Source organism: Temnothorax longispinosus, chromosome 10 (assembly GCF_030848805.1).
Source record: "Temnothorax longispinosus isolate EJ_2023e chromosome 10, Tlon_JGU_v1, whole genome shotgun sequence".
Lineage (NCBI taxonomy): Eukaryota > Metazoa > Arthropoda > Insecta > Hymenoptera > Formicidae > Temnothorax > Temnothorax longispinosus.
The window spans coordinates 17905363-17924462 of NC_092367.1; the positions used below are offsets into that span (position 1 = coordinate 17905363).

At 37.1% G+C, this 19100-nt stretch overlaps 1 protein-coding gene across 2 annotated transcripts; it reads right to left on the reverse strand.

Annotated features, from left to right (window-relative positions):
* Positions 1-1799: 1799 nt before the first annotated feature.
* On the reverse strand, positions 1800-18963 carry LOC139821085 (uncharacterized). 2 transcript variants are annotated; one of them, XM_071791839.1, is made up of 4 exons: positions 18221-18963; positions 7562-7668; positions 7036-7233; positions 1800-4658 (listed from the first exon to the last, which is right to left on the reverse strand). In XM_071791839.1, the coding sequence occupies exons 1-4, from the start codon at positions 18301-18303 to the stop codon at positions 4147-4149; spliced, it is 900 nt and encodes a 299-aa protein (XP_071647940.1). In that variant the 5' UTR covers positions 18304-18963; the 3' UTR covers positions 1800-4146. The 2 variants fall into 2 exon arrangements, with proteins under 2 accessions (XP_071647940.1, XP_071647939.1); XM_071791838.1 differs by lacking the exon at positions 18221-18963 and adding an exon at positions 10018-11717.
* Positions 18964-19100: the final 137 nt, after the last annotated feature.

Sequence of the window (19100 nt, forward strand, 5' to 3'; positions counted from 1 at the left end):
TTTTAAGATAGGGTTCGACTAAACGATTGTCAGGTCAAATTTCGATTTCGTGCACTAAGCGCGCTAACGGTATGCAGTAAAACATGCTCCTTGTCGACCGCGGTAGGTACGTGGAGTAAAAGTCGGTGGACTATGTCCAAATCTATAGATTACGGCTGGTCATATAAATCATGGACTCGGGCTCGGTAGCGGGTTGAATGTTATCTCCCGCTTCCGGTTCGGCGCACCGCCGACATTTCGCGCACACCGCCGCCCGAGCTCGCGCTCGGAATATTCTACGTGTGGGGACAGTTTCGTTTTGTACACAGCAGCAGGAGAAATCGCCACAAAGCATATGCTGCCCGCTGTCCACTCCATTTACCTCGCTACATCATCCGCCGTGATGCGGGACGGGGAGATAAGGGACGCGGAGGGACCAAGGGAACCCTTTGTATCACCCCGCGCCGATAGGAGAAGTGGAGCAGCGATAGATATTCCTAAGTGCATCTTAATTTATGTCTTGTATACGGTTCACGTACTCGCAACGTAATATACAATATGACCCGTGACTTTATAGTGTTAATAACAGATTCTTTAACGAATTTGGAGAATCGAATTTAGAATCTTATCTTGTCAAAGGTATTGAGATATCAATGGTTCTCATGTTATAAGCATGTTTGAGAGAAGCCTTTTTACACTAATTTATGTACACAAATAATGTTAACAAAATTGCGGTAAATAATAATTTTCGCGTAACACTTTTGCTGAGAAAAAATTGATTCCAAATTGCTAAAAGAATTTGTTATTGAACTTGTGTAACCAATTTTCAAGTTTCTCTATAATACTTAATATTCCAGATTTAAATCATAAGAAAGGTGAAACATACATTTATAAATAAATAATTAAATATAATTCAGATTGCAAGAGATAAAAATTTCCGATGATAAGACTATCGCTTGATAAATTCGATACAGATATGGGCAATCATTATTCCTGTTTTGGCACATTATCAATTTTTCGTAAAACCCGACTGATTAATAAAATTCCCCAGAGCTGATATCGATCGCGTTTTATTACACGACTATAATCGGATAAGACATTATGATCGCAGATCGATTAATTTAATCGAGAAAGGAAAATGTAAGATAAGAAATTTGAATCCTCTATCAGTTTCTTGTCGCTCGAGCGAGCATGCATGTGGCGTCATAATGCGAATAATGAAAAGTTTTTCTGGGGGTCGCAGAAGTCAAACGTGATCCCCATCGAGACTCGATGGGGCGCCCTCAGGAAATCTAAACCGGTAACAAGATGGCTGCTCGGAAACGGAAACCGGAAGCTTGTCACTCAAGCTACGCGGACTTCCGGCGTGTCCTGAAAAAAGGGCAGCGCTTCTGGAACGGTCGAAGAAAGGGGGAGAGAGAGAAAGAGAGAAAAGAGTAAAGGACGGGATTGTTTCAAACGTATTGTTTCATTATGTTCCCTGCTAAAAGTAAAAGAAAAACGCTACGACATTAGTAAAATCTTTAAATTTTCTATCACGTGTTCTTCTATGTTAGTTGTATAAAAAATGATGATGTAAAGAAAATTAATTTTGCAGCAAAATTTTTATAAAATGTTATTTATAAAAAATTAAGTAATTATTGTGCACATTTTGATATATATATAGGATTTTTATATGAAATAGACATTAGACAATATATATATATTTTTTAGAGCATAAGAAATGAAAGAAAGAGAGAAAAAGAGAGGGAGGGAGATAGATTGATCTTTTGGGATAAAATTGATATGGAGAAACAGACAATAAGAATTTGATTTTTTAAGATCCGGATTTATTAAATATGCTTCTGTGATATATTAGTTTACTATATATTATACACAATGTACATATATACAACTTACATTTAACTAATTAATTAAGTAAGGACGAAACATTGGGATATTCTTGCGATTACTCGCAATGTTAGGATATATAATATATCCTCGTATATAATTCTCTGATTATTGTAGTATTATAATAATCGTGAAACGTTGTTATATTAGTATAGTACAGACGAATTCAAATATTTTAAATTTAAAATAACGATTTAAAGTTTATTCTAATATCAACAAAATTTTGCTCTCCTAGCAAGTTCTCCTTCCCTCAAGTTTTAATTAAATTTTTAATACTCTTCAAGTACGTATATATATGTAACGAAATCATTAACAAAGCCGAATTTATTCCGACAGAGATATTCATTTGTACGCTATGAAAATTGCGTACTCGTTAATCATATTCCCAAACTGACCTTTTTTTTCCACGGAAATCTATTACGAAAATTGAAAAATGTCAGAGTATAGAGCCACAAAATTATGTAACTATTTTGCAAGCTTGGAAATCTATCAAATACCATATATGGCGAATGCTTTGACGACATGAAGAAAAAACGTGCACAGTTTACATTAGTTATGTGTGTGAATCGTGTGAAGAAATGCCTATATCATAAAAATTTTTCCGATGATCGAATTAGCGAATCGCAATTAAGCCATGAATTCGACCTCTTTCTCTCGTGGCAGTAATCCATTTTCGTGCGATTTACTATCATTTTGAAAGAGTCGTTAAGTGCGCTTTAATGTTTAGTTATGCGGTATCAAGTTAGACGTTATGGATTTTATGATTAATTTGAAACTCCTTGCGCTTACGAGATATCCCTTCTTGTGACACACGCTTTAAGGACTAATTTGAAATCTACATACGTGAGTCATCATAATGCGTAACAGTTTGTACAAATATTCTATTTCGTAAGAACGCGACACCGATATCGTCTAATGAAATTTCTCTACGCGTTTTCTTATATTTATAATTATTTACCTATTCACGTCAAACCTAACTCATTAGACGTGAAAACGATCTTTGGTTTCTGACAATATTACTGCCTCTAATTTCTTTATAAATATCAACACCTGCCGTAAAAACTTTCAAGTAATCGCAGTCCTCTGGATTTCAATTATCTTCGGTTGAAGAAATTATGAACTCGCGAAATTACAAGTTGTGTTTTTTAATTATCTGTTACTTCGTTAAACTACTTTGCGTCGCGACGTTAAATCTTTTGCATTTGTTTGTATCTTTAACGATAAAGTTTTGTCAATTTTCGAATTTTCAATATCAACATTTCGTCTTTCAGCGTAAACGACCGTGCATACGTATTGAAGCTACGTATTACGTTCTACGTTAATGACTAATATGTCACGATATTCGCTCGTCTTGAGGACCATTATAGTCCCATTGTGATATTACTGATATTTTTCAAGACATATATTAATTAATTCATAGTTTCTTTGCCATATTTCATGTGCGAGATATACTTACCCATCATAATTATTCCAATTTCCAATCGGATTTTTGAAATTGCAATCTCGTTCTAATTCTCACAATTTAGAATCATGAAAATAGATAAATGACATATTGGACGAAAGAGTTAGATAAGAAAAATCGATATTCTTAACTTCATTCAACTTTGCCGAGATATTTTTCTAGAAATGTACTGACCAATTTTAGTTCTGCTTCGGGTTCGTTGGACGCGCGTGTTAAACACTCGTAAAACGTGTTTCGTAAAACGTCGTATTTCACCCAATTTTACTTTGAGAGGTCCGATTGTGTGTACGCGCGTCTTGAAATACACCCGATAGTTAACATGTTTTCAAACTCAGATTTAGCTTTTTATCTTATCACATATCTATGTCTGTAATTTTATTCATTGCATCAAGAATCTGATTAGATATGTACCAATTTTACACTACAAGTCGAATATAAGAAAAGTGCCTCAAAATTTCTTTGCCAACCATTTCCAACTAATACTTGGTTAACCAGTTCATCTTTCATTCCTCTGTTGACACCGTCGATTATACCGAAATCATAATCGTTATCTATCGCTATCGCAAATCATCACGAATCTTCGAACACCTTAACATATTCAACATCTCTGCCATAAGATCACCCATGCCTTCCATCTTGAATTTCTTCTTTATCTATTCTTTGTATCTTTACCATTTTTTGTCGCGACAGAAGTGTAATACAAAAGTCGTGTCTTCATCGATACGGGAATTGCCATTGATTCGCGTAATAATTGTGATCGGCGTGAATCACCATCGCCCCGGATCGTTTCATTCTAATCAGCTAGACTAGTCATCTTACCACCAATATTTCTGCATGTATGGCGCCATAGGGACCTGACCGCTTCCGGGATAGGCAGTAGGCTCTATCAACTTGGATTGGCAGGGTTTTCCGTCTCTGACTAGCACCGGAACGGCGACCCTTCTGGGCGAGCAGCCGCTGCCGCTGGCCTCGACGCGCTCGCTCGCCGCCCTCTTCGTCTTGTACCTGTGATTCTGGAACCAGATCTTCACTTGGGTCGGCGTGAGGCGAATGATGGAGGCCAAATGCTCTCGCTCGGGCGCGCTCAGATAACGTTGCTGACGGAAACGTCGCTCCAGCTCGTAGGTCTGTGCCTTGGAGAACAGCACGCGTCGCTTGCGCTTCTTGTGCTCGGTCTCGTGGGGCTGCGTCGTCTCGTTACCGGTCTGTTGCTCGTCCTCGAAGTCCTGCGACTCTTCGTCCTTCGACGACTCGTGACTGTTCTCCTGCTGCGACGGGAACGACATGTCCGAGATCGCCGGGCTCGTCGAGTCCGGTTGTTGGAGAACTGAAAAAGCGAAGAAGGAAGAAATTAAGATAACATTTTCTCATATTCTAAAAGAATATTGTTTTTATCTTTTCGCAGCTGATATCCTTTCAAGGGTATTATTTGTATGAGATTTTTAACGTACAGATTATCTACAGCTTTAACATAATGTAGTATTGACCGAAAAGGAGAGAGAGTTAAATTTTTTTATCATTAATTAAACTAAAATCTTGTACATTTTTTTGCGAATTATACGTAGATTGTCGATGTAGTCAGGCCACACTGCAAAGTGTGTTATTTTAACTGAAGCTCTTCTTACACATTTCTTGCTGTTTTAAATGACGTCATTTAACACGGTTGGACGTATTAATACGATTAAACGTGTTAATTTAACACGCAACAAAACATGTAAAACGAGCTTTAGTCAGTTTTAAACGTTTATGCGTGTAGAAATAACACACTTGGATTTACAGTGTATTATCAGAATAAGTTAGATGGAGTGATGCACGTATAGTGTTTAGTAATCAACCGCCTCAATTACTTGATTGGTGTTAACGAACTGCAGCTGCATTTCGATTCAGCCGTCGATTGCTCTTAGCGTTGATTACTGGCAGATGCTAGCCTGCATTGATTTTTTAATAGTTTTTCTAATCATACATTAGACAGTTAATTCTCGTATCCATTTGTGCTGAATTATAACCTTCCCGTGGAAGCGTTATTTTTTTAGGATATAAATTTTTCTTTTTATCCCAATATGTCTCTTATTCCAATATTTAAACTTTTGTTTGTAACATTAAATAACGAAGAGAATTTATTTAATTAGTTGAGAGAATAGAAGCGGTCGAATATACAAATTGTTATAATTTGCAATTTAACGTGACATAATAAAGGATTTGATTTAAACAATACGTAAAATATATGAAGCGATGATGAGGCAAATGTCATTTTGCTGACGCGGTAATTATGCCACGAGAAATATATATACAATAACTTCATTTAGCGAAGTGTAGGTAAATGTTACGACCCGGCCGAGATACCGGCTAATTTTGTCTACAACGTCGGGATACTGGCTTTCGCCGTAGTACAATATGCTTTTGTGAGCGACCCCTGAAACCCGCTTGGGGAGGGTGTGAACCAATATAAAGCCTATTTGATACCCCTGCTGGACCCCATGGGATCAACCATATCATTTTCATGGGAGATTAGACTGTACTCGCAGTCGCACTGTGATTTCAATTAAACACTCGCCGCCGACTAATGTCTCCGACGCTACGCGATGGCGAAGAAAGGGATGTGATTTGATCGGTTTTTTTTTTTAATCTGAGTGGCAAAATTATTTATTAGAAATGAGTTTTATCTTTGAACAGATCTAAAAAATACACATACAGTTGCTGTGTTATTTGAAGTTAAAATTGTTTATCGAGAAATTTTACGAGGAGAGAGCAGATTAATTTGTTGCAATCTAATTTCTTTCGTAATATAAAAATAAGGATAGAAGGAATTTTACATTTAAAATTTTAACATATTTAAAATGCGACGGACGATGATAGAATCTAACATAAGACTAACTCGTACAATTTTCCAAAATCATCGCTCAAGCCATATTTGACTTTGTCTACATTTTTTACAATTCAGCTTCGGAGAGAATTTAATGTAATACGCTATCCACTGAACAATGTAAACGTCCGATATAAAAGAGATCCACTCAATCGTGCTTCTCCCCTCTTTACCTGCTACAGGACCGCAATTATTCGCGCACGATGCGTATCTCAACGGTTCGACACGTTGCCTGGATTTTTCGCTCGTGCAAACCGTGTAGCCGCGGAAAAAAGGAGATGGGAACGCGGGATAGGTCACCGACGAATTTTTTGGGCGTGACAATACCGATTCATTGGGGGAGGGGGCCGGGGACACGGGGCCCCTCTCTCGCATCTGTCCCCGACTCAACATCTGTCCTCCTTCGCGGACCAATAGCTGTGCGGTACCCACGAGGACCTTTTACAGAACCATTAGATCCTGCTTAACCCTCACGGACCAATTGTAGGGTGCTAAATAAATAAGGGTTTCCATCTCGCGCTGCCTTCCCTCGTCCGCCCGCCCGCAAAAGCGCGTGTGCGTCGCACATCAGTGAGGAAAGGGAGCGAGAAGACATGCGTCTTAAATGATAATAACTGCAGCGATCGAAGCCGACCGAGCCTTATTCCTTGGGTGCGAGTGACGATTTTCATAATGCAGAATAATTTATCTATTTCGCACACTTTCTTTGAAATTTAATAATTATTTTTTGATGTAATTAAATGCGCTATCGAAATTATACGCGATGGATGTTATAATTTTGCTGCCGCGTATATCCTCGGTTTGTAGACAATTAAATAAAGAATTGTATTTGTCCGCTCACCATTCACTTCCTCTAAGGGTTGAGGTAATGCTGTTGGTAGTGCCGGTCCAGTTGGCCATAATAATCCAGGTGGAGGCGGTGGTAGCGTACCCCTGTTCAGATTAGCGTGCATAGGTTGCAACATGGCGGTTGTATGCTCGAGAAATTGCTGGTAAGCCGACGGCACGTCGTTGGCCGTTGGTAAAACCGTCGTGGCACCTAGAACACAAAGTCCCAGTAAACTAATTAATTTTCTTCTTCTATACACTTATGAAATGCGTATACGTATAGCAAAGAAATTTCGGAAACTTTCCAATTTATCTGATTTTAAAATCGGATTATTTTAAGATTGAAATCAAATTGACTCATATTTTAAGATATGAAAACTGTATTATTTCGTAAATCTAATTTGCTTTGCGTCGTTTTTTAATGTAAGAAATTAATGTCAGATTTGTTTCTTTTTAATTATGTTTAGTTAATATAATAATGATATTATGTTTCCTTTTAATTATGTCTAGTTAATGTAATAATTTTGATGTTATTATACCTTGCACATCTGGTTCTTCTTGCGACGGCTTGGCATCGTTTAGCTCCAAAATGTCGCTGATTGCAAAACCAGAAGTTCTAGCCGGCATTTTCATACTTTCCAATAGCCTGTAACAAAAAATTACATAACTGCTATAATTCTAGCCTCGAGGAAATATTAAATAGCATCGTAGAAGAAATTTTGTTATTTGTTTTATAGAATTTTCGTGAAAAATAAGTTTGTACGTAAAGATAACGTGCAACATTATTTGATTATACATATTTTGACATTTATGTGCACTTATCAATTAGTAAAATACTTATTAATGCACTTTTAGATCTTGTTCACGCGTTATTATGATATCAGATATTGATATCACCGTTAGTTTTTACTAATCTTTTGAAATGGCGAGATATATAGCGATGAATAGATTGATATGCTTCGGGTATTAAAAGTTTATGATAATACTTTAGCAATTTATTAATATTCTGCATATGTTTTTTATTTTAATAAACGTGTGTACCGTATATTTGCGGTAAGTTTGAAGGGATCTCAAAAATTGGCGAACGGATTTTGCGAGAAAGTCGGACACAAAGATCACTTCTTTATAGTAAGATTTATTTTTCGAGATCGTCGCTGGTCTTGAAAGCTGTGTGACGACCGTCAAAAAGCCACCAGCCCTTTGAAAACTAGACCGATTAGAGAAATGTCTTTAAGGGTACAATATACCTGCGCACGTTTGATCACAAACAACCTGTCTTTGGACCTGTGTATAGAGCGAATTTTTGGGTCCACTTCCTAAGCCAGATGAGTCATTATCGCGTCACGTTCGGCCATATGCGTTTCAAATATTCCCGGCATGAAACGCGAGTTTCCGAATAAGCTTTTTACGAGTTACACATTCTTTACTGCCGCCTGAAAATTCTGATAAATGCAAGAAATTCGCGACGGATTGAGACGACGATTATTTGACATTTTTGTGTTAGGCTTTAGTTCGCTTCACATTTTTAGTTACAAACACGTGATTTTGGTGAATGTCGATTATTTCGACACGGTTTTTATTTAACAGAATTTTATAGATGCGTGGATACTTCCATAAGTCTAATTTATTTATTCATATGATTAGATCTATAGGCAATCTTAACTTAATTATATAAAAGTCAAATCAAAATATCGGAGAGGTAATGCCGTCATTAATCGAGCGTCTCACAAAAAGCCGATAATTATTTTTATAAGTAACCAGCATTGAAATCGCTCGCGATTTCAATCTTTTCTAATTACAATGCTTCTTACATCATTTTAATTTTGTCATTAGAAAATTGTTATACATAATATGAATTTAGCTTTCATCATTCGTTTACAATAGGATTTCTGTTATCACAGGATATCTATTATCCGGACTATTCGAGGATGAACGATTCGGATGAACGATTGCTTCAAATAATGTCGATTACATTCTAAAAAAAAAAAAAAAAAAAAAAATAGGAAGTATATTGCATATAATACCTTTTGTGAATATAACAAGACAAAAATTATAAATTAATTTCTATAATACGTCTGTAGATTTTAGACTATTAATATTAGGATTAATCTATATATATAATATATGTAATGCCTAAATGTGCTTGAGTAATCTAACACAAATGTGTGTTTATTTTTATTTACTAGAAAAATATTCGAATCTTAATAATATTAAGCGTTGTTAAGCAGGGTTAAAATAATTAAACGTTTAATTAAACGGTAAATGAATTCTAAAAGACAGTGCGAAAAAATTTAATTTGCAAATAATGAAATGCAATAGTAATGAAAGAATTATAAAGTGATACACTTTAAAATGTAAATTTTCAAGCAAACATTTTTTTAAAACATGTTAAAATAATTAGAAGAAACATTTTCACTTATCAAGATTAAATATTTAGATCGAAATAATGTATATAATTTTGACTTTCTTATATATTATACAATGTTATTTGCTGATATTGCAACATTGCCTATAGAGTTTAATGTACGTGTCTTGTCATGTAAACATAGAGTATTGAGTGGCGATTTTTCGGTGTCGCGTGTAAGGTTTAATCGATAAGTGATGCGTGTTCCAGTGAGCATTAAGAGTATCGATAGCCGACCGGATATTTGGCGATATCGCACGATAATGCACGATATATCTTAATGAAGCCACGTGCAAGAACTTGAGGGCTGTAAAAATCCGTCGCGCAAAAACATTGCTATATCGACAAAGCCCGAGCTTTTCAATCTATTTATCGAACACTTGCTTATTTATTGTACATTATTAAAATTTAACAACTGTGCGTTCTTACAATTGCTCTCGTTTATATAGGGATAATAATTATTATTTATTACGATTTAATATATTTGATACGTGCATTGATTCTCTTATTTTCTTATGATAAATAATTTCGGAAAGAAATCAAAAAAGCAAAAGGAACTAAATACACCAATCTTTCATTTATTTTATTTACCTAGTGTTTAATGCGAGTTGACTGTACCAGACGTGATTCAAAAGACTAGCCGGATACGGTAGTAACGGCCAGGGTAAAAGCTTATTCTTATCTGCCATTTTGAGAAGATTTCAAAGATTTCGATTCGTTCTTATTGGCATCAATACATCATTACATTCGCCTTTAACGATGGCACATCTTCAAATTTAAAAAATCTCTATTAATTCATCACGTATTTTGATTTCTGTCTATAACTTTTGTTTTCTTCTCTCGCTTGATCAATAATATTAAATGTTGAAATTCTTCTTTCTTAACAATTTAGAGGATCTCTCCTTTCTGTCTTCTTTTCTTCCTTTATTTCATTGTTCTTCTTTTGTCTTTATTCACTTTGAATAATACAGATAGAAACTGATGAAATTTCTCTTTTCTGTCTTTCACCACGTGTATAGATTTTTAATTTACAATTTATTTGTTTTTACTTGAAGAAAATTAACGGCACATTATCGACGGTGTATTATCTTTTTGTATTTGTATCTTTATTTATACTTCTTCATTTCTATCGGCTTGAGTAACTTCTTCAAAAATCTTTCTTGTCTTTTCAATTTTTCCGTGATTGCCACTGCCCATGATACTTTCGAGATTCTTCTTTCTTTTTCACTTTCTTCTACCTTTGTCACACAACACTGTCGTAGGTCTCTATTTTACCATAAATAACTATGACGTTTCACACAATGACAGTTCGAATACGCGCAACAAAAGTCTAGCACACGAATAAATTAGTCCAATTAATCAAATCACTGATACTCGTGCCGTTTTCTCGAGACAGTCGCAACTATCGGTCACTTTCACAAATAATTATCAATGGGTTGCACGAAAGGCGACTCGGGTCCGAGCGGCACGAAAAGCAGGCTACCGATTCCTTTTCGGAGTAAGCTGAAGGACTCTCCTTGTAGTTTTTGAGTGTCCTCGACGAGCACTTGACGGCTAGTGTTCCCTACCTCGAGCAGTTTCGCTTGTCAAGCACCCTCAAAGCGCAGGGCGGGTTCTACGTGGAGGCGGGGATTTCTCGTTCATCCTCCCAGTTCGTTCTCCTCGTCGCGTATCCCTCCCTGCCATCGATACCCGGCGGTAACTTAGGGAAGGTTTTCCACGGGAGAAGCGCAGAATAGCAAAATGCTGTTGGTTTCTTTTTTATTGTTGTCATCGTCTTTAGAAGTCTTATTTATTTAAAAAATAAACACAATGTCGATGATAAATATAACGTAATTTTCATGAAAATTTAAATAATATTTTATCTTATTTAAACTATAAGTTTGTTAAAAATAAACTGGCTGATTTTTTATCTGTATAAAGTAATCTATTTTCGACGATTGCAAGAAAAGCAAAAAATATTTGCAAATTTTTCAAGAGATAAACTGGTTTCATTGTGACTGCATGATTATTTAAAGATTTCTTTACATATTACAAAAAATTGTAATTTGAATAGTACAGTTTTAATACAATCTTCTTTTTCAAAATGTAATTTGAGGTACGTTCGCTAAAGAAAACTTCTAAAAATTCTTAAAATATTTATTGCTGTATTTTTTTTCACGTCTGTCGCGTCTTGTTAAATTTTTACATATGTAAGTTTCACACTTCTAGCATTCGCAATCTAGCAGAATCTCGCCACTTCGAGCGATCTTGCGAAGGATATCCTTCGCTCGGGAGACTCCGTGCGACTGGTAATGTTACCGGGGCAAGTTGCCGAGGGGTGGTACCGTCGGTCGACCAATGGGGTGGTCGCGTGTCGGGAAACCCTCGCCCGACAGCCCGGGGGTTGATTTCAATCCAGCCCGGCGAGCGAGCCAATCGCCGGGCTTCATCGATCAGGGGGCTTTTTACACCGAGAGCATACTTTACGTCGAGTGTTAATGTGAAAGAGCATTAGCGGTGCTTTTACTGTGTCATTTCGATTTTTCACTCGCGCTCTCTCCCTCTGCCCCCACCCTATTTTCTCCCCTTTCTCTTCCCGTTCCTCGTGGCACTCAGATCGCTGCCTATTGATACGCAAAACTGGGTTAGAAGCGTGGTCGCGACTTACGGGCGAGTGTTACACGAATGTGAACGAGATACGTATGATCAATCGACTCGACTGTGTCCTCTTTTAGGAACTTATTTGCTCGAGTAAAAAGCCGAAGGCTCGCGAATTCGAGTATAATTAAAGCTAAGGAAAATATATGCCTAAATTTTACGAAAAACGAGATGTTTCCGCAAATAAAATATTGTGCGTTTGCTCGCATCGTGTACATCATTAATTTAATAGTACAATAATATTAAATAAAGTCTTATAAAACTAGAGCGATCGTGATTCTTTCAGGCATAGCTTACTGAAGTAAAAATCTCCAATAAAAAGACACGAAATCAAATTGAAGATGTCAATCTAAAGCTGTGATCGAAGAAGTAAAGTAGTACGGAGTAGTTGGATAAGAAGTCAGATTTGTTGCGACAGTTAAATAAACTCAGACTGCAGACTGTCAGCATAATTCAGACGAAGAGTGTGACGGCTAATTTTATAGTGAGACATTTATTACGTGCGCGTTCCGTGACGATCTCTCAGTCTTCTTTTTTTTTCTCTCCGATAATCACGATTTTCGCGCGCGCGCGAGTAAAAAAAAGACATGTCGGTGTGCAACGACAAGGCTGACCTGATTTCTTTTTTACATCCACCCACCCACTTATTATTCGCGGACACGCATTTATTACGTCGAAGCGGCAGATAAAGCCCGTCGTTTCGCGATTATCGTTCGGCGCGACACGTATCATCATCCATCGGAATTACGGGCATAAAAATAATTTCGCGGGCCCCGATGCGATTTGATCGAATCGAATTCGCTTCGTCACCTTTTTTCCCCAACGTTTCGATCGCAGATAAAATATTATCGCGGTAATACCGAAGCCATATTACACGTCAGGATTGTACAGCATTATTGATTACCGAAGATGTCAAGATATTGTCGTGCGCGTCACAGAATATTTTGCAACATTTTTCGTGCAACGCGTGCACGGCGAAATCAACTTGTGCCATTTTGTAATTCTGTAATGTTAACGAAGATATATAAAGGATAAAGGGAATGAGGCCTTCACGGTGGGAAAACCTTTTTCAAAGAACGCGAATTTCACAATCCGCGTTCTTTGACGTCCCTAATTTATCTTAAACATTTCTCGGTATCTGTTAAATTTTAAGAAATATTTGGGTGCTCCGCTTTAAACGGGAGGTCCACACTTTTGATCTCCCGATCGAGCCGACTCTCCGAAATTGATGATACGTCGGACTCGTCGGCGTCGCTGAATGGAGTCGCAGGTTGTATCCAATCGCAAGAAGAGAGATGCCCACCTGAATGCGGGCACTCACAATAAATGCACGCGCGTACTGACGGTAGCACGGTGGAAAATGGGGTTTCGAAAAGCGCGATTTAGAAGCGAGGAACAGGTAAAGGGACAGGAGCGACGATGGGGCGAGTTTCCGGTTTATTCAGACCGGTCTTCGTACAATCGCGCGGCTCCACCACACAGAAAGTCAAAAAGTGCGGAAGAGGGTGGACCCGACTTTCCTGGTTTTCTCATGGCCGCGGCTAAATTTATATCTGGGAAATAAAATCTAACAGCTACCGGAAAGCAGAAAAACACTTGTATTTCTCAGCGGTCAAGATGCTGACGTTCAGTTATTTTATATCTGAGTTATTACTAATGCGCGACGATTATGAACGCATAATCGTATTAACAGTAATAATATAAATAATAAATATTTGTAATAATAAATTTATGACATCAATGATTATGACTATTATTACTTTACAAACTTTTCGCAAGTAAAAATTCTGATATGTGATGAGAGTAATTATTTAAATAGAAAATATTATTATAAACGAATAATTTTTTGTAACAAAGATTTAAAAGTACGTATAAGAATAAATGATTATTACTTTAAATAATTGGCGTCATTGGAATATTTAATAAATTGGAAATAAAGAGCGCGTAAAATTGATTATGATATGCAATTGATATTAATGTTACAATATTGACAAATAATTATTAAAACTATTGATACGGGGTGTCATAGTATTTTTAAAAATGTTATTGCATGTGCTATAAGATCCTTAGTTTATAAAAGTTCAGGATGGCAGTTTAAGAGTTCGAACGATACGTGCATTGATTCGTTCGATGCACATCGCATCGTCTAACTCGGTTAGAATCGTGTTCAACACGAGAAAGAGACCCGCGAGACGTCCATCGTTTTTCTCGGATTTCTCGTCTCCCCTCGACCCGCTCTTCGTCCCGGAAGTTCCGAGCGTTGGCGGGAAAAAATGGAGAAGTCTCGAGCTCTCCGGGCAATCGAGCAACATTTGCTGAGCTCCCACGACTGTTTGGCGATAGCTGTGCCAACTTGTTTCGAGCACGCAACCCAATTTGTCTGCGTCTCATTGTTTTACTGTTCTCTCCCTCACCCCCGCCGCGTATAGTCGCTTCACCGGTGCAGTTGTGCCCGCGAATTATTGCAACCCTCCAATGATCGAGTGGAGTCTTCCCGAACTTTCTAGTTTAATAACATTTTTGGATGCAAACTTGCGAGTGCAAACGACATGACGAGGATTTAACTCGATATTTTGAAATACTGCTTTGTTCTATAGTTTTTTTCGTTTGTAATATAATTCTGCGGCTTTAATGGAAGAAGATGAATCATATTTTGGAACTAAGTCAGACATTTTTAGTCGCTATAAAAGTTGGTCACGTTACGGCAATATTAATTTGAGAGGTGATAAGTGCTATAATATTACTGAAATTTAAGGTATAATATATTTTTGTCTAAGTTCTAAGCAATATCTTAATATCCGCTATTTATCAAAGAAAACATAATCTAGGTTTTCTTCTGTGACTAATTGATTTCATCGCTGACTCAACCCTCATTTTTACGTTGTAGTATCGCCACTGTCTTCGTATTAGCACTCGTGGAAACGAACCCTTAGCTTAAATGTAGCAGTTAACAGTTTATTGCTTATTGTCGCGAGACACAGAATTTTATTGCCACCAAACAGCGGTTCAAATTAACCAGATGGTCAAACGAAGACCCTTCTTTCTCGTTCGTCTTCTTGCTTTTCCTCTACCTTTTGTGTCCGAAGTGGCCAACTATCGGTTTATGTTCTTTTAAAAATCACGAAAATACTTCCGACGGATAACATCGGAAATGTCTTGAAAATCTGAAAAGTAAATCCGACGGATTAACTCGATCAAAAAGTAGGTTGGTTTTTTCAAACTGGATTAACTCGGTGGTCAGCTTGCTAGACCGTTTACCTTTTATATTTTTAAACACTATAACAATCGGCATTTTAAACTTAACATTTAAGTTAATAAACAACAGATTGTCATTTAAATCCATCTTGCAAAATTTCTTAAAGCCATACAATAAATGCTTCTGTTGTGCACGTATAAAATTTACCGATAATAGTAACTTGTAAATATATTAAGGGAATTTTCGGAGCAACTTTGGGTCTCATTTTATTATTAAACAGCAGACTTATATTTTTAATAATGTTTGATCGAACAATTAATTAATAATTTAGTTTATATTCAGTATACACGTGTGTATAATATTTTAGTAATAAATTATTAGTAGATATTGCGTATAAAACGAGAAATAAAATATTGCTCTTTTTAATGCATAGATATTCTTTTCATCTTGAATCGCCTGCAGAACCGAATGGAGAACGACAGACTTCGGAAGGCTCAAAGCTAAATTTCATGAAAATACTTGCCGGCCGAGTGGCCACTTGACACTTCGGGATTTTCTTATTTCTGGAATTCAGGTGTGTCCCGGAAATGGGAAACGTGTCACGATGAATGACCATTCACCCATTTGACCGGATATCTTGCTATTAACATCACAATATCGATACCTGCCGATGCCAGCAGCCGAAAGAAAAACACCTGAGATCGTGCCGACCGTCCTTTATATTTTATCACCGGTACGTGTAGAGGAGAAATGTTCTCTTAAGTTTTCAAGTAACCCTGACCACATCCCACCATTCCAGAGCCATGAATTTTTTTCCTCGGGATATCGCATTTGGAACGCAGATAATTTCTTACTAGTATATACGTGTGGTCAAGGTTTGAGCTAACATTTGCGCTCGAGCATCTAGTAACCTCAGGCTATCGAAATGATCTCTCTCCCTCTCCTTTTTTTTCTCTGTATAGGATATTATAACTCGAGTGGTTGTTAAAGAGAATTTTAACGACCTTGACAGGACAATTGAACGAAAAGGTTCCCCTTTTTCTTTTGGCCTTTTGAACACCTTAAAAAAGATGCCGACTCTAATATGTTAACTTATTGTAAAAAAATTACGGATATTATCGTATACACGCTATACTCAAAAGCCTTTTCAAAAAAGTTACAAAAGTAACTGAAGGAATTTTTTTTGTATTTTTAACATCTATTCACAGAATAGCTTCCATATTTTCACGAAGCCATGACCAATGTAGCATAATGCAAATAATGATCTTTAAAAATGTAATAATAACACATAAAAATCAATTGTTTTTTAATATTATGCATTACTTACGTTTGATATTATTTAACATTTAAATATCTTATGATATTTTTAACGATCAAAAGAGTGGAACATACTCTGCTTTAATAATTAGTAATTTCTATTAAATTATTGATTTTTTTTCTTAAGTGACATATATTACGGATACTAATGATGAAAAAATATTCTACAATGATTGACATCTATCAATGTTTAACGTAATCGATAAAAAAAGCTGTGCTTTTCTTCCACCGTTGCTCTCATTGAGACTGACTGAAAGAAAAGCCGTTTGAATTTGATAGAAACCGATCGAAGAATATCTTATGTTCATTCATAAAGTCAGCACAAAGAAGGGCGATGGAGCCCTGCAGGAGTATGAATGAACGTAGTATGAAGCTTAGTATAGACCGGACGACGTAGGTCCCGAGGGACACTTCTTTAGTATTCCCGTTCAAGAGGCCTGTTGAGAAGGTCGCTCTTCCATAAAATAAGCCCCTCGTCCAAGCCGTGTGTTGTTAGACACGATCTAGACTTGGCACGGTTCGTTAAAAGCCACCAGCCACCGGCGTCGTTTAAGAACTGCTTAAGATGTTATTTTTAAGTATGCCGGAATGATGAGTTTTTCCTTCTTGCAGTCCGCACAGGTAAAGAAAGTGGTCATGAGCAAACTAAAATGTCACACTTGAATTTTCAAAAGATGTTTTTCTTTCAAACGTATTTGCAAATATGTTGCCTAAAAAGGATTGGGATAATTAATCAAACAAGCTGATGAAAATAATGCGTATATATTACAAAGTGAAAAACTGTGTCCTCTCTGTTCATCACGTGGTTTTCACATATCCGGAAGTAACAAAAGAAAAAAACTGAGATGATCATAGGGATAAGGTGTATGTAAAAATAAGAATTAGGTGGTAATATGTTAAATTAAATAATTGTTCATTCGGCGAGATGTTCGCTGATTCGACGACCTCGCGATCTCGCAGGTGCAACGTACGAACGGGGGAAGTAGCAGAATCGTATATATCGCGTAGTGGAATACGATTAATCCGAAATTTATGATGGAAACCAACAGGTGTCGGCATACCGCACGGCCCTTTTCGCTCCTCGTGTGTGTCCCGGTGTGTAACAAGGCGTACCACTCTACGCCGGAGGATTCGCCTAACCGATATGCGTGACTGCTCTTAAACGTTCGCTTCCGGTTTCCGGTACTATCGGCTTAATCAGATATGTTAATTGCCCGCGCGAACGCGCGGTGATCGGGTAATCCTTTTAATATCTCGAGATTAATTGGCAAAGACGTTTTCGTTTTCATCGAATAATGTATTAAATACGTGTTGTGGTGTTACAAAATAGAGCACGCTTATCTTCTCCTCGATAGATCAAATATTTGATGATTTCATTTTAAGATATACGATTTATTTACGGATAATATTAAGTTTGCCTATTATAAGTTTTTCTATTTTATTTTGAATTTGATTTAACATTCGGTAAGAATTTTAGGATTGATTAATCTCGCATGTAGCTAGAAGTTATCATCTAAAATCCAGAGTTTTATTAGATAGCGTGAAAGATAAAAATCAGCTAAATGCTGTTATTTTAAATCGTTATTTTCGACACAAAACACATTGTGCCTGTAAAGACTCTTTCGCTGTTGAGCTTTTTACCTGTAATCCTCCTCGTTGCTGACGTAATCGGGCGGTATCAAATGCCAAGAAGCATCATAACAATCGTCGTATCCGGCTGCCATTTTTCTCGATTTTTTCCTCACCGTTTGGATTGACGAACGTGTCCGTTTCTGCAGTCGACACAAAAGTCGGAATATCCCGCGGCTTTCTGACTAAGTCAAAAACGTACCGCCGTCGGCTGACTCATCCAGGAGTCAACCGAAGGAATTCCTTCACGATTTCGTACAGTCCTTCAATACGTTAATCTTTTCTCGAGAGCGATAGACCCGCGTTTCATGCTTGCATTCCTCGAAAATTCTACGCGTTTTTCGCATCGAAGTGTCATCGCATATTCTTCTGCAATGATTCTGCGACACGAGTCTTCTGCGACGAATTTGAACAAAGTGGAAGAAAGGAAGTCCTACGAAGTCTTCCGTTTGATGTGGCGCGATTAACTTATATATCCTCGAAAATTTCTCGAAAAATTGAATTTGCAATACGATTCACCGACGTTAAAACGGATACGACGAGCGATTAATAACGCGATCATCATTAATCGTTGAAATACACGAATAATTCCTCTCGAAAATAAGTTTTCAAGATTTTCACTTTCTTTCTAACGACCTCGCGCGTGATAGCTACTCGACAAATATTTGTTGGAGGAGCAACTCGGCACTCAAAAGAGGAATTTAATGAAAATTATCGTGGAAAACAGCACCAAGATTATACTGCCGTGTCCGCCTCGTGATAACGAGGTTTTACTGAGAACTATGTGGCAATATATCGATCACCTATATATTGTATCAAAAATATGGCTACCTGATAGGAGCTCCGGCAACGTTATCGGCGCGATAACACCCTACATAGATTAGTTTGACTA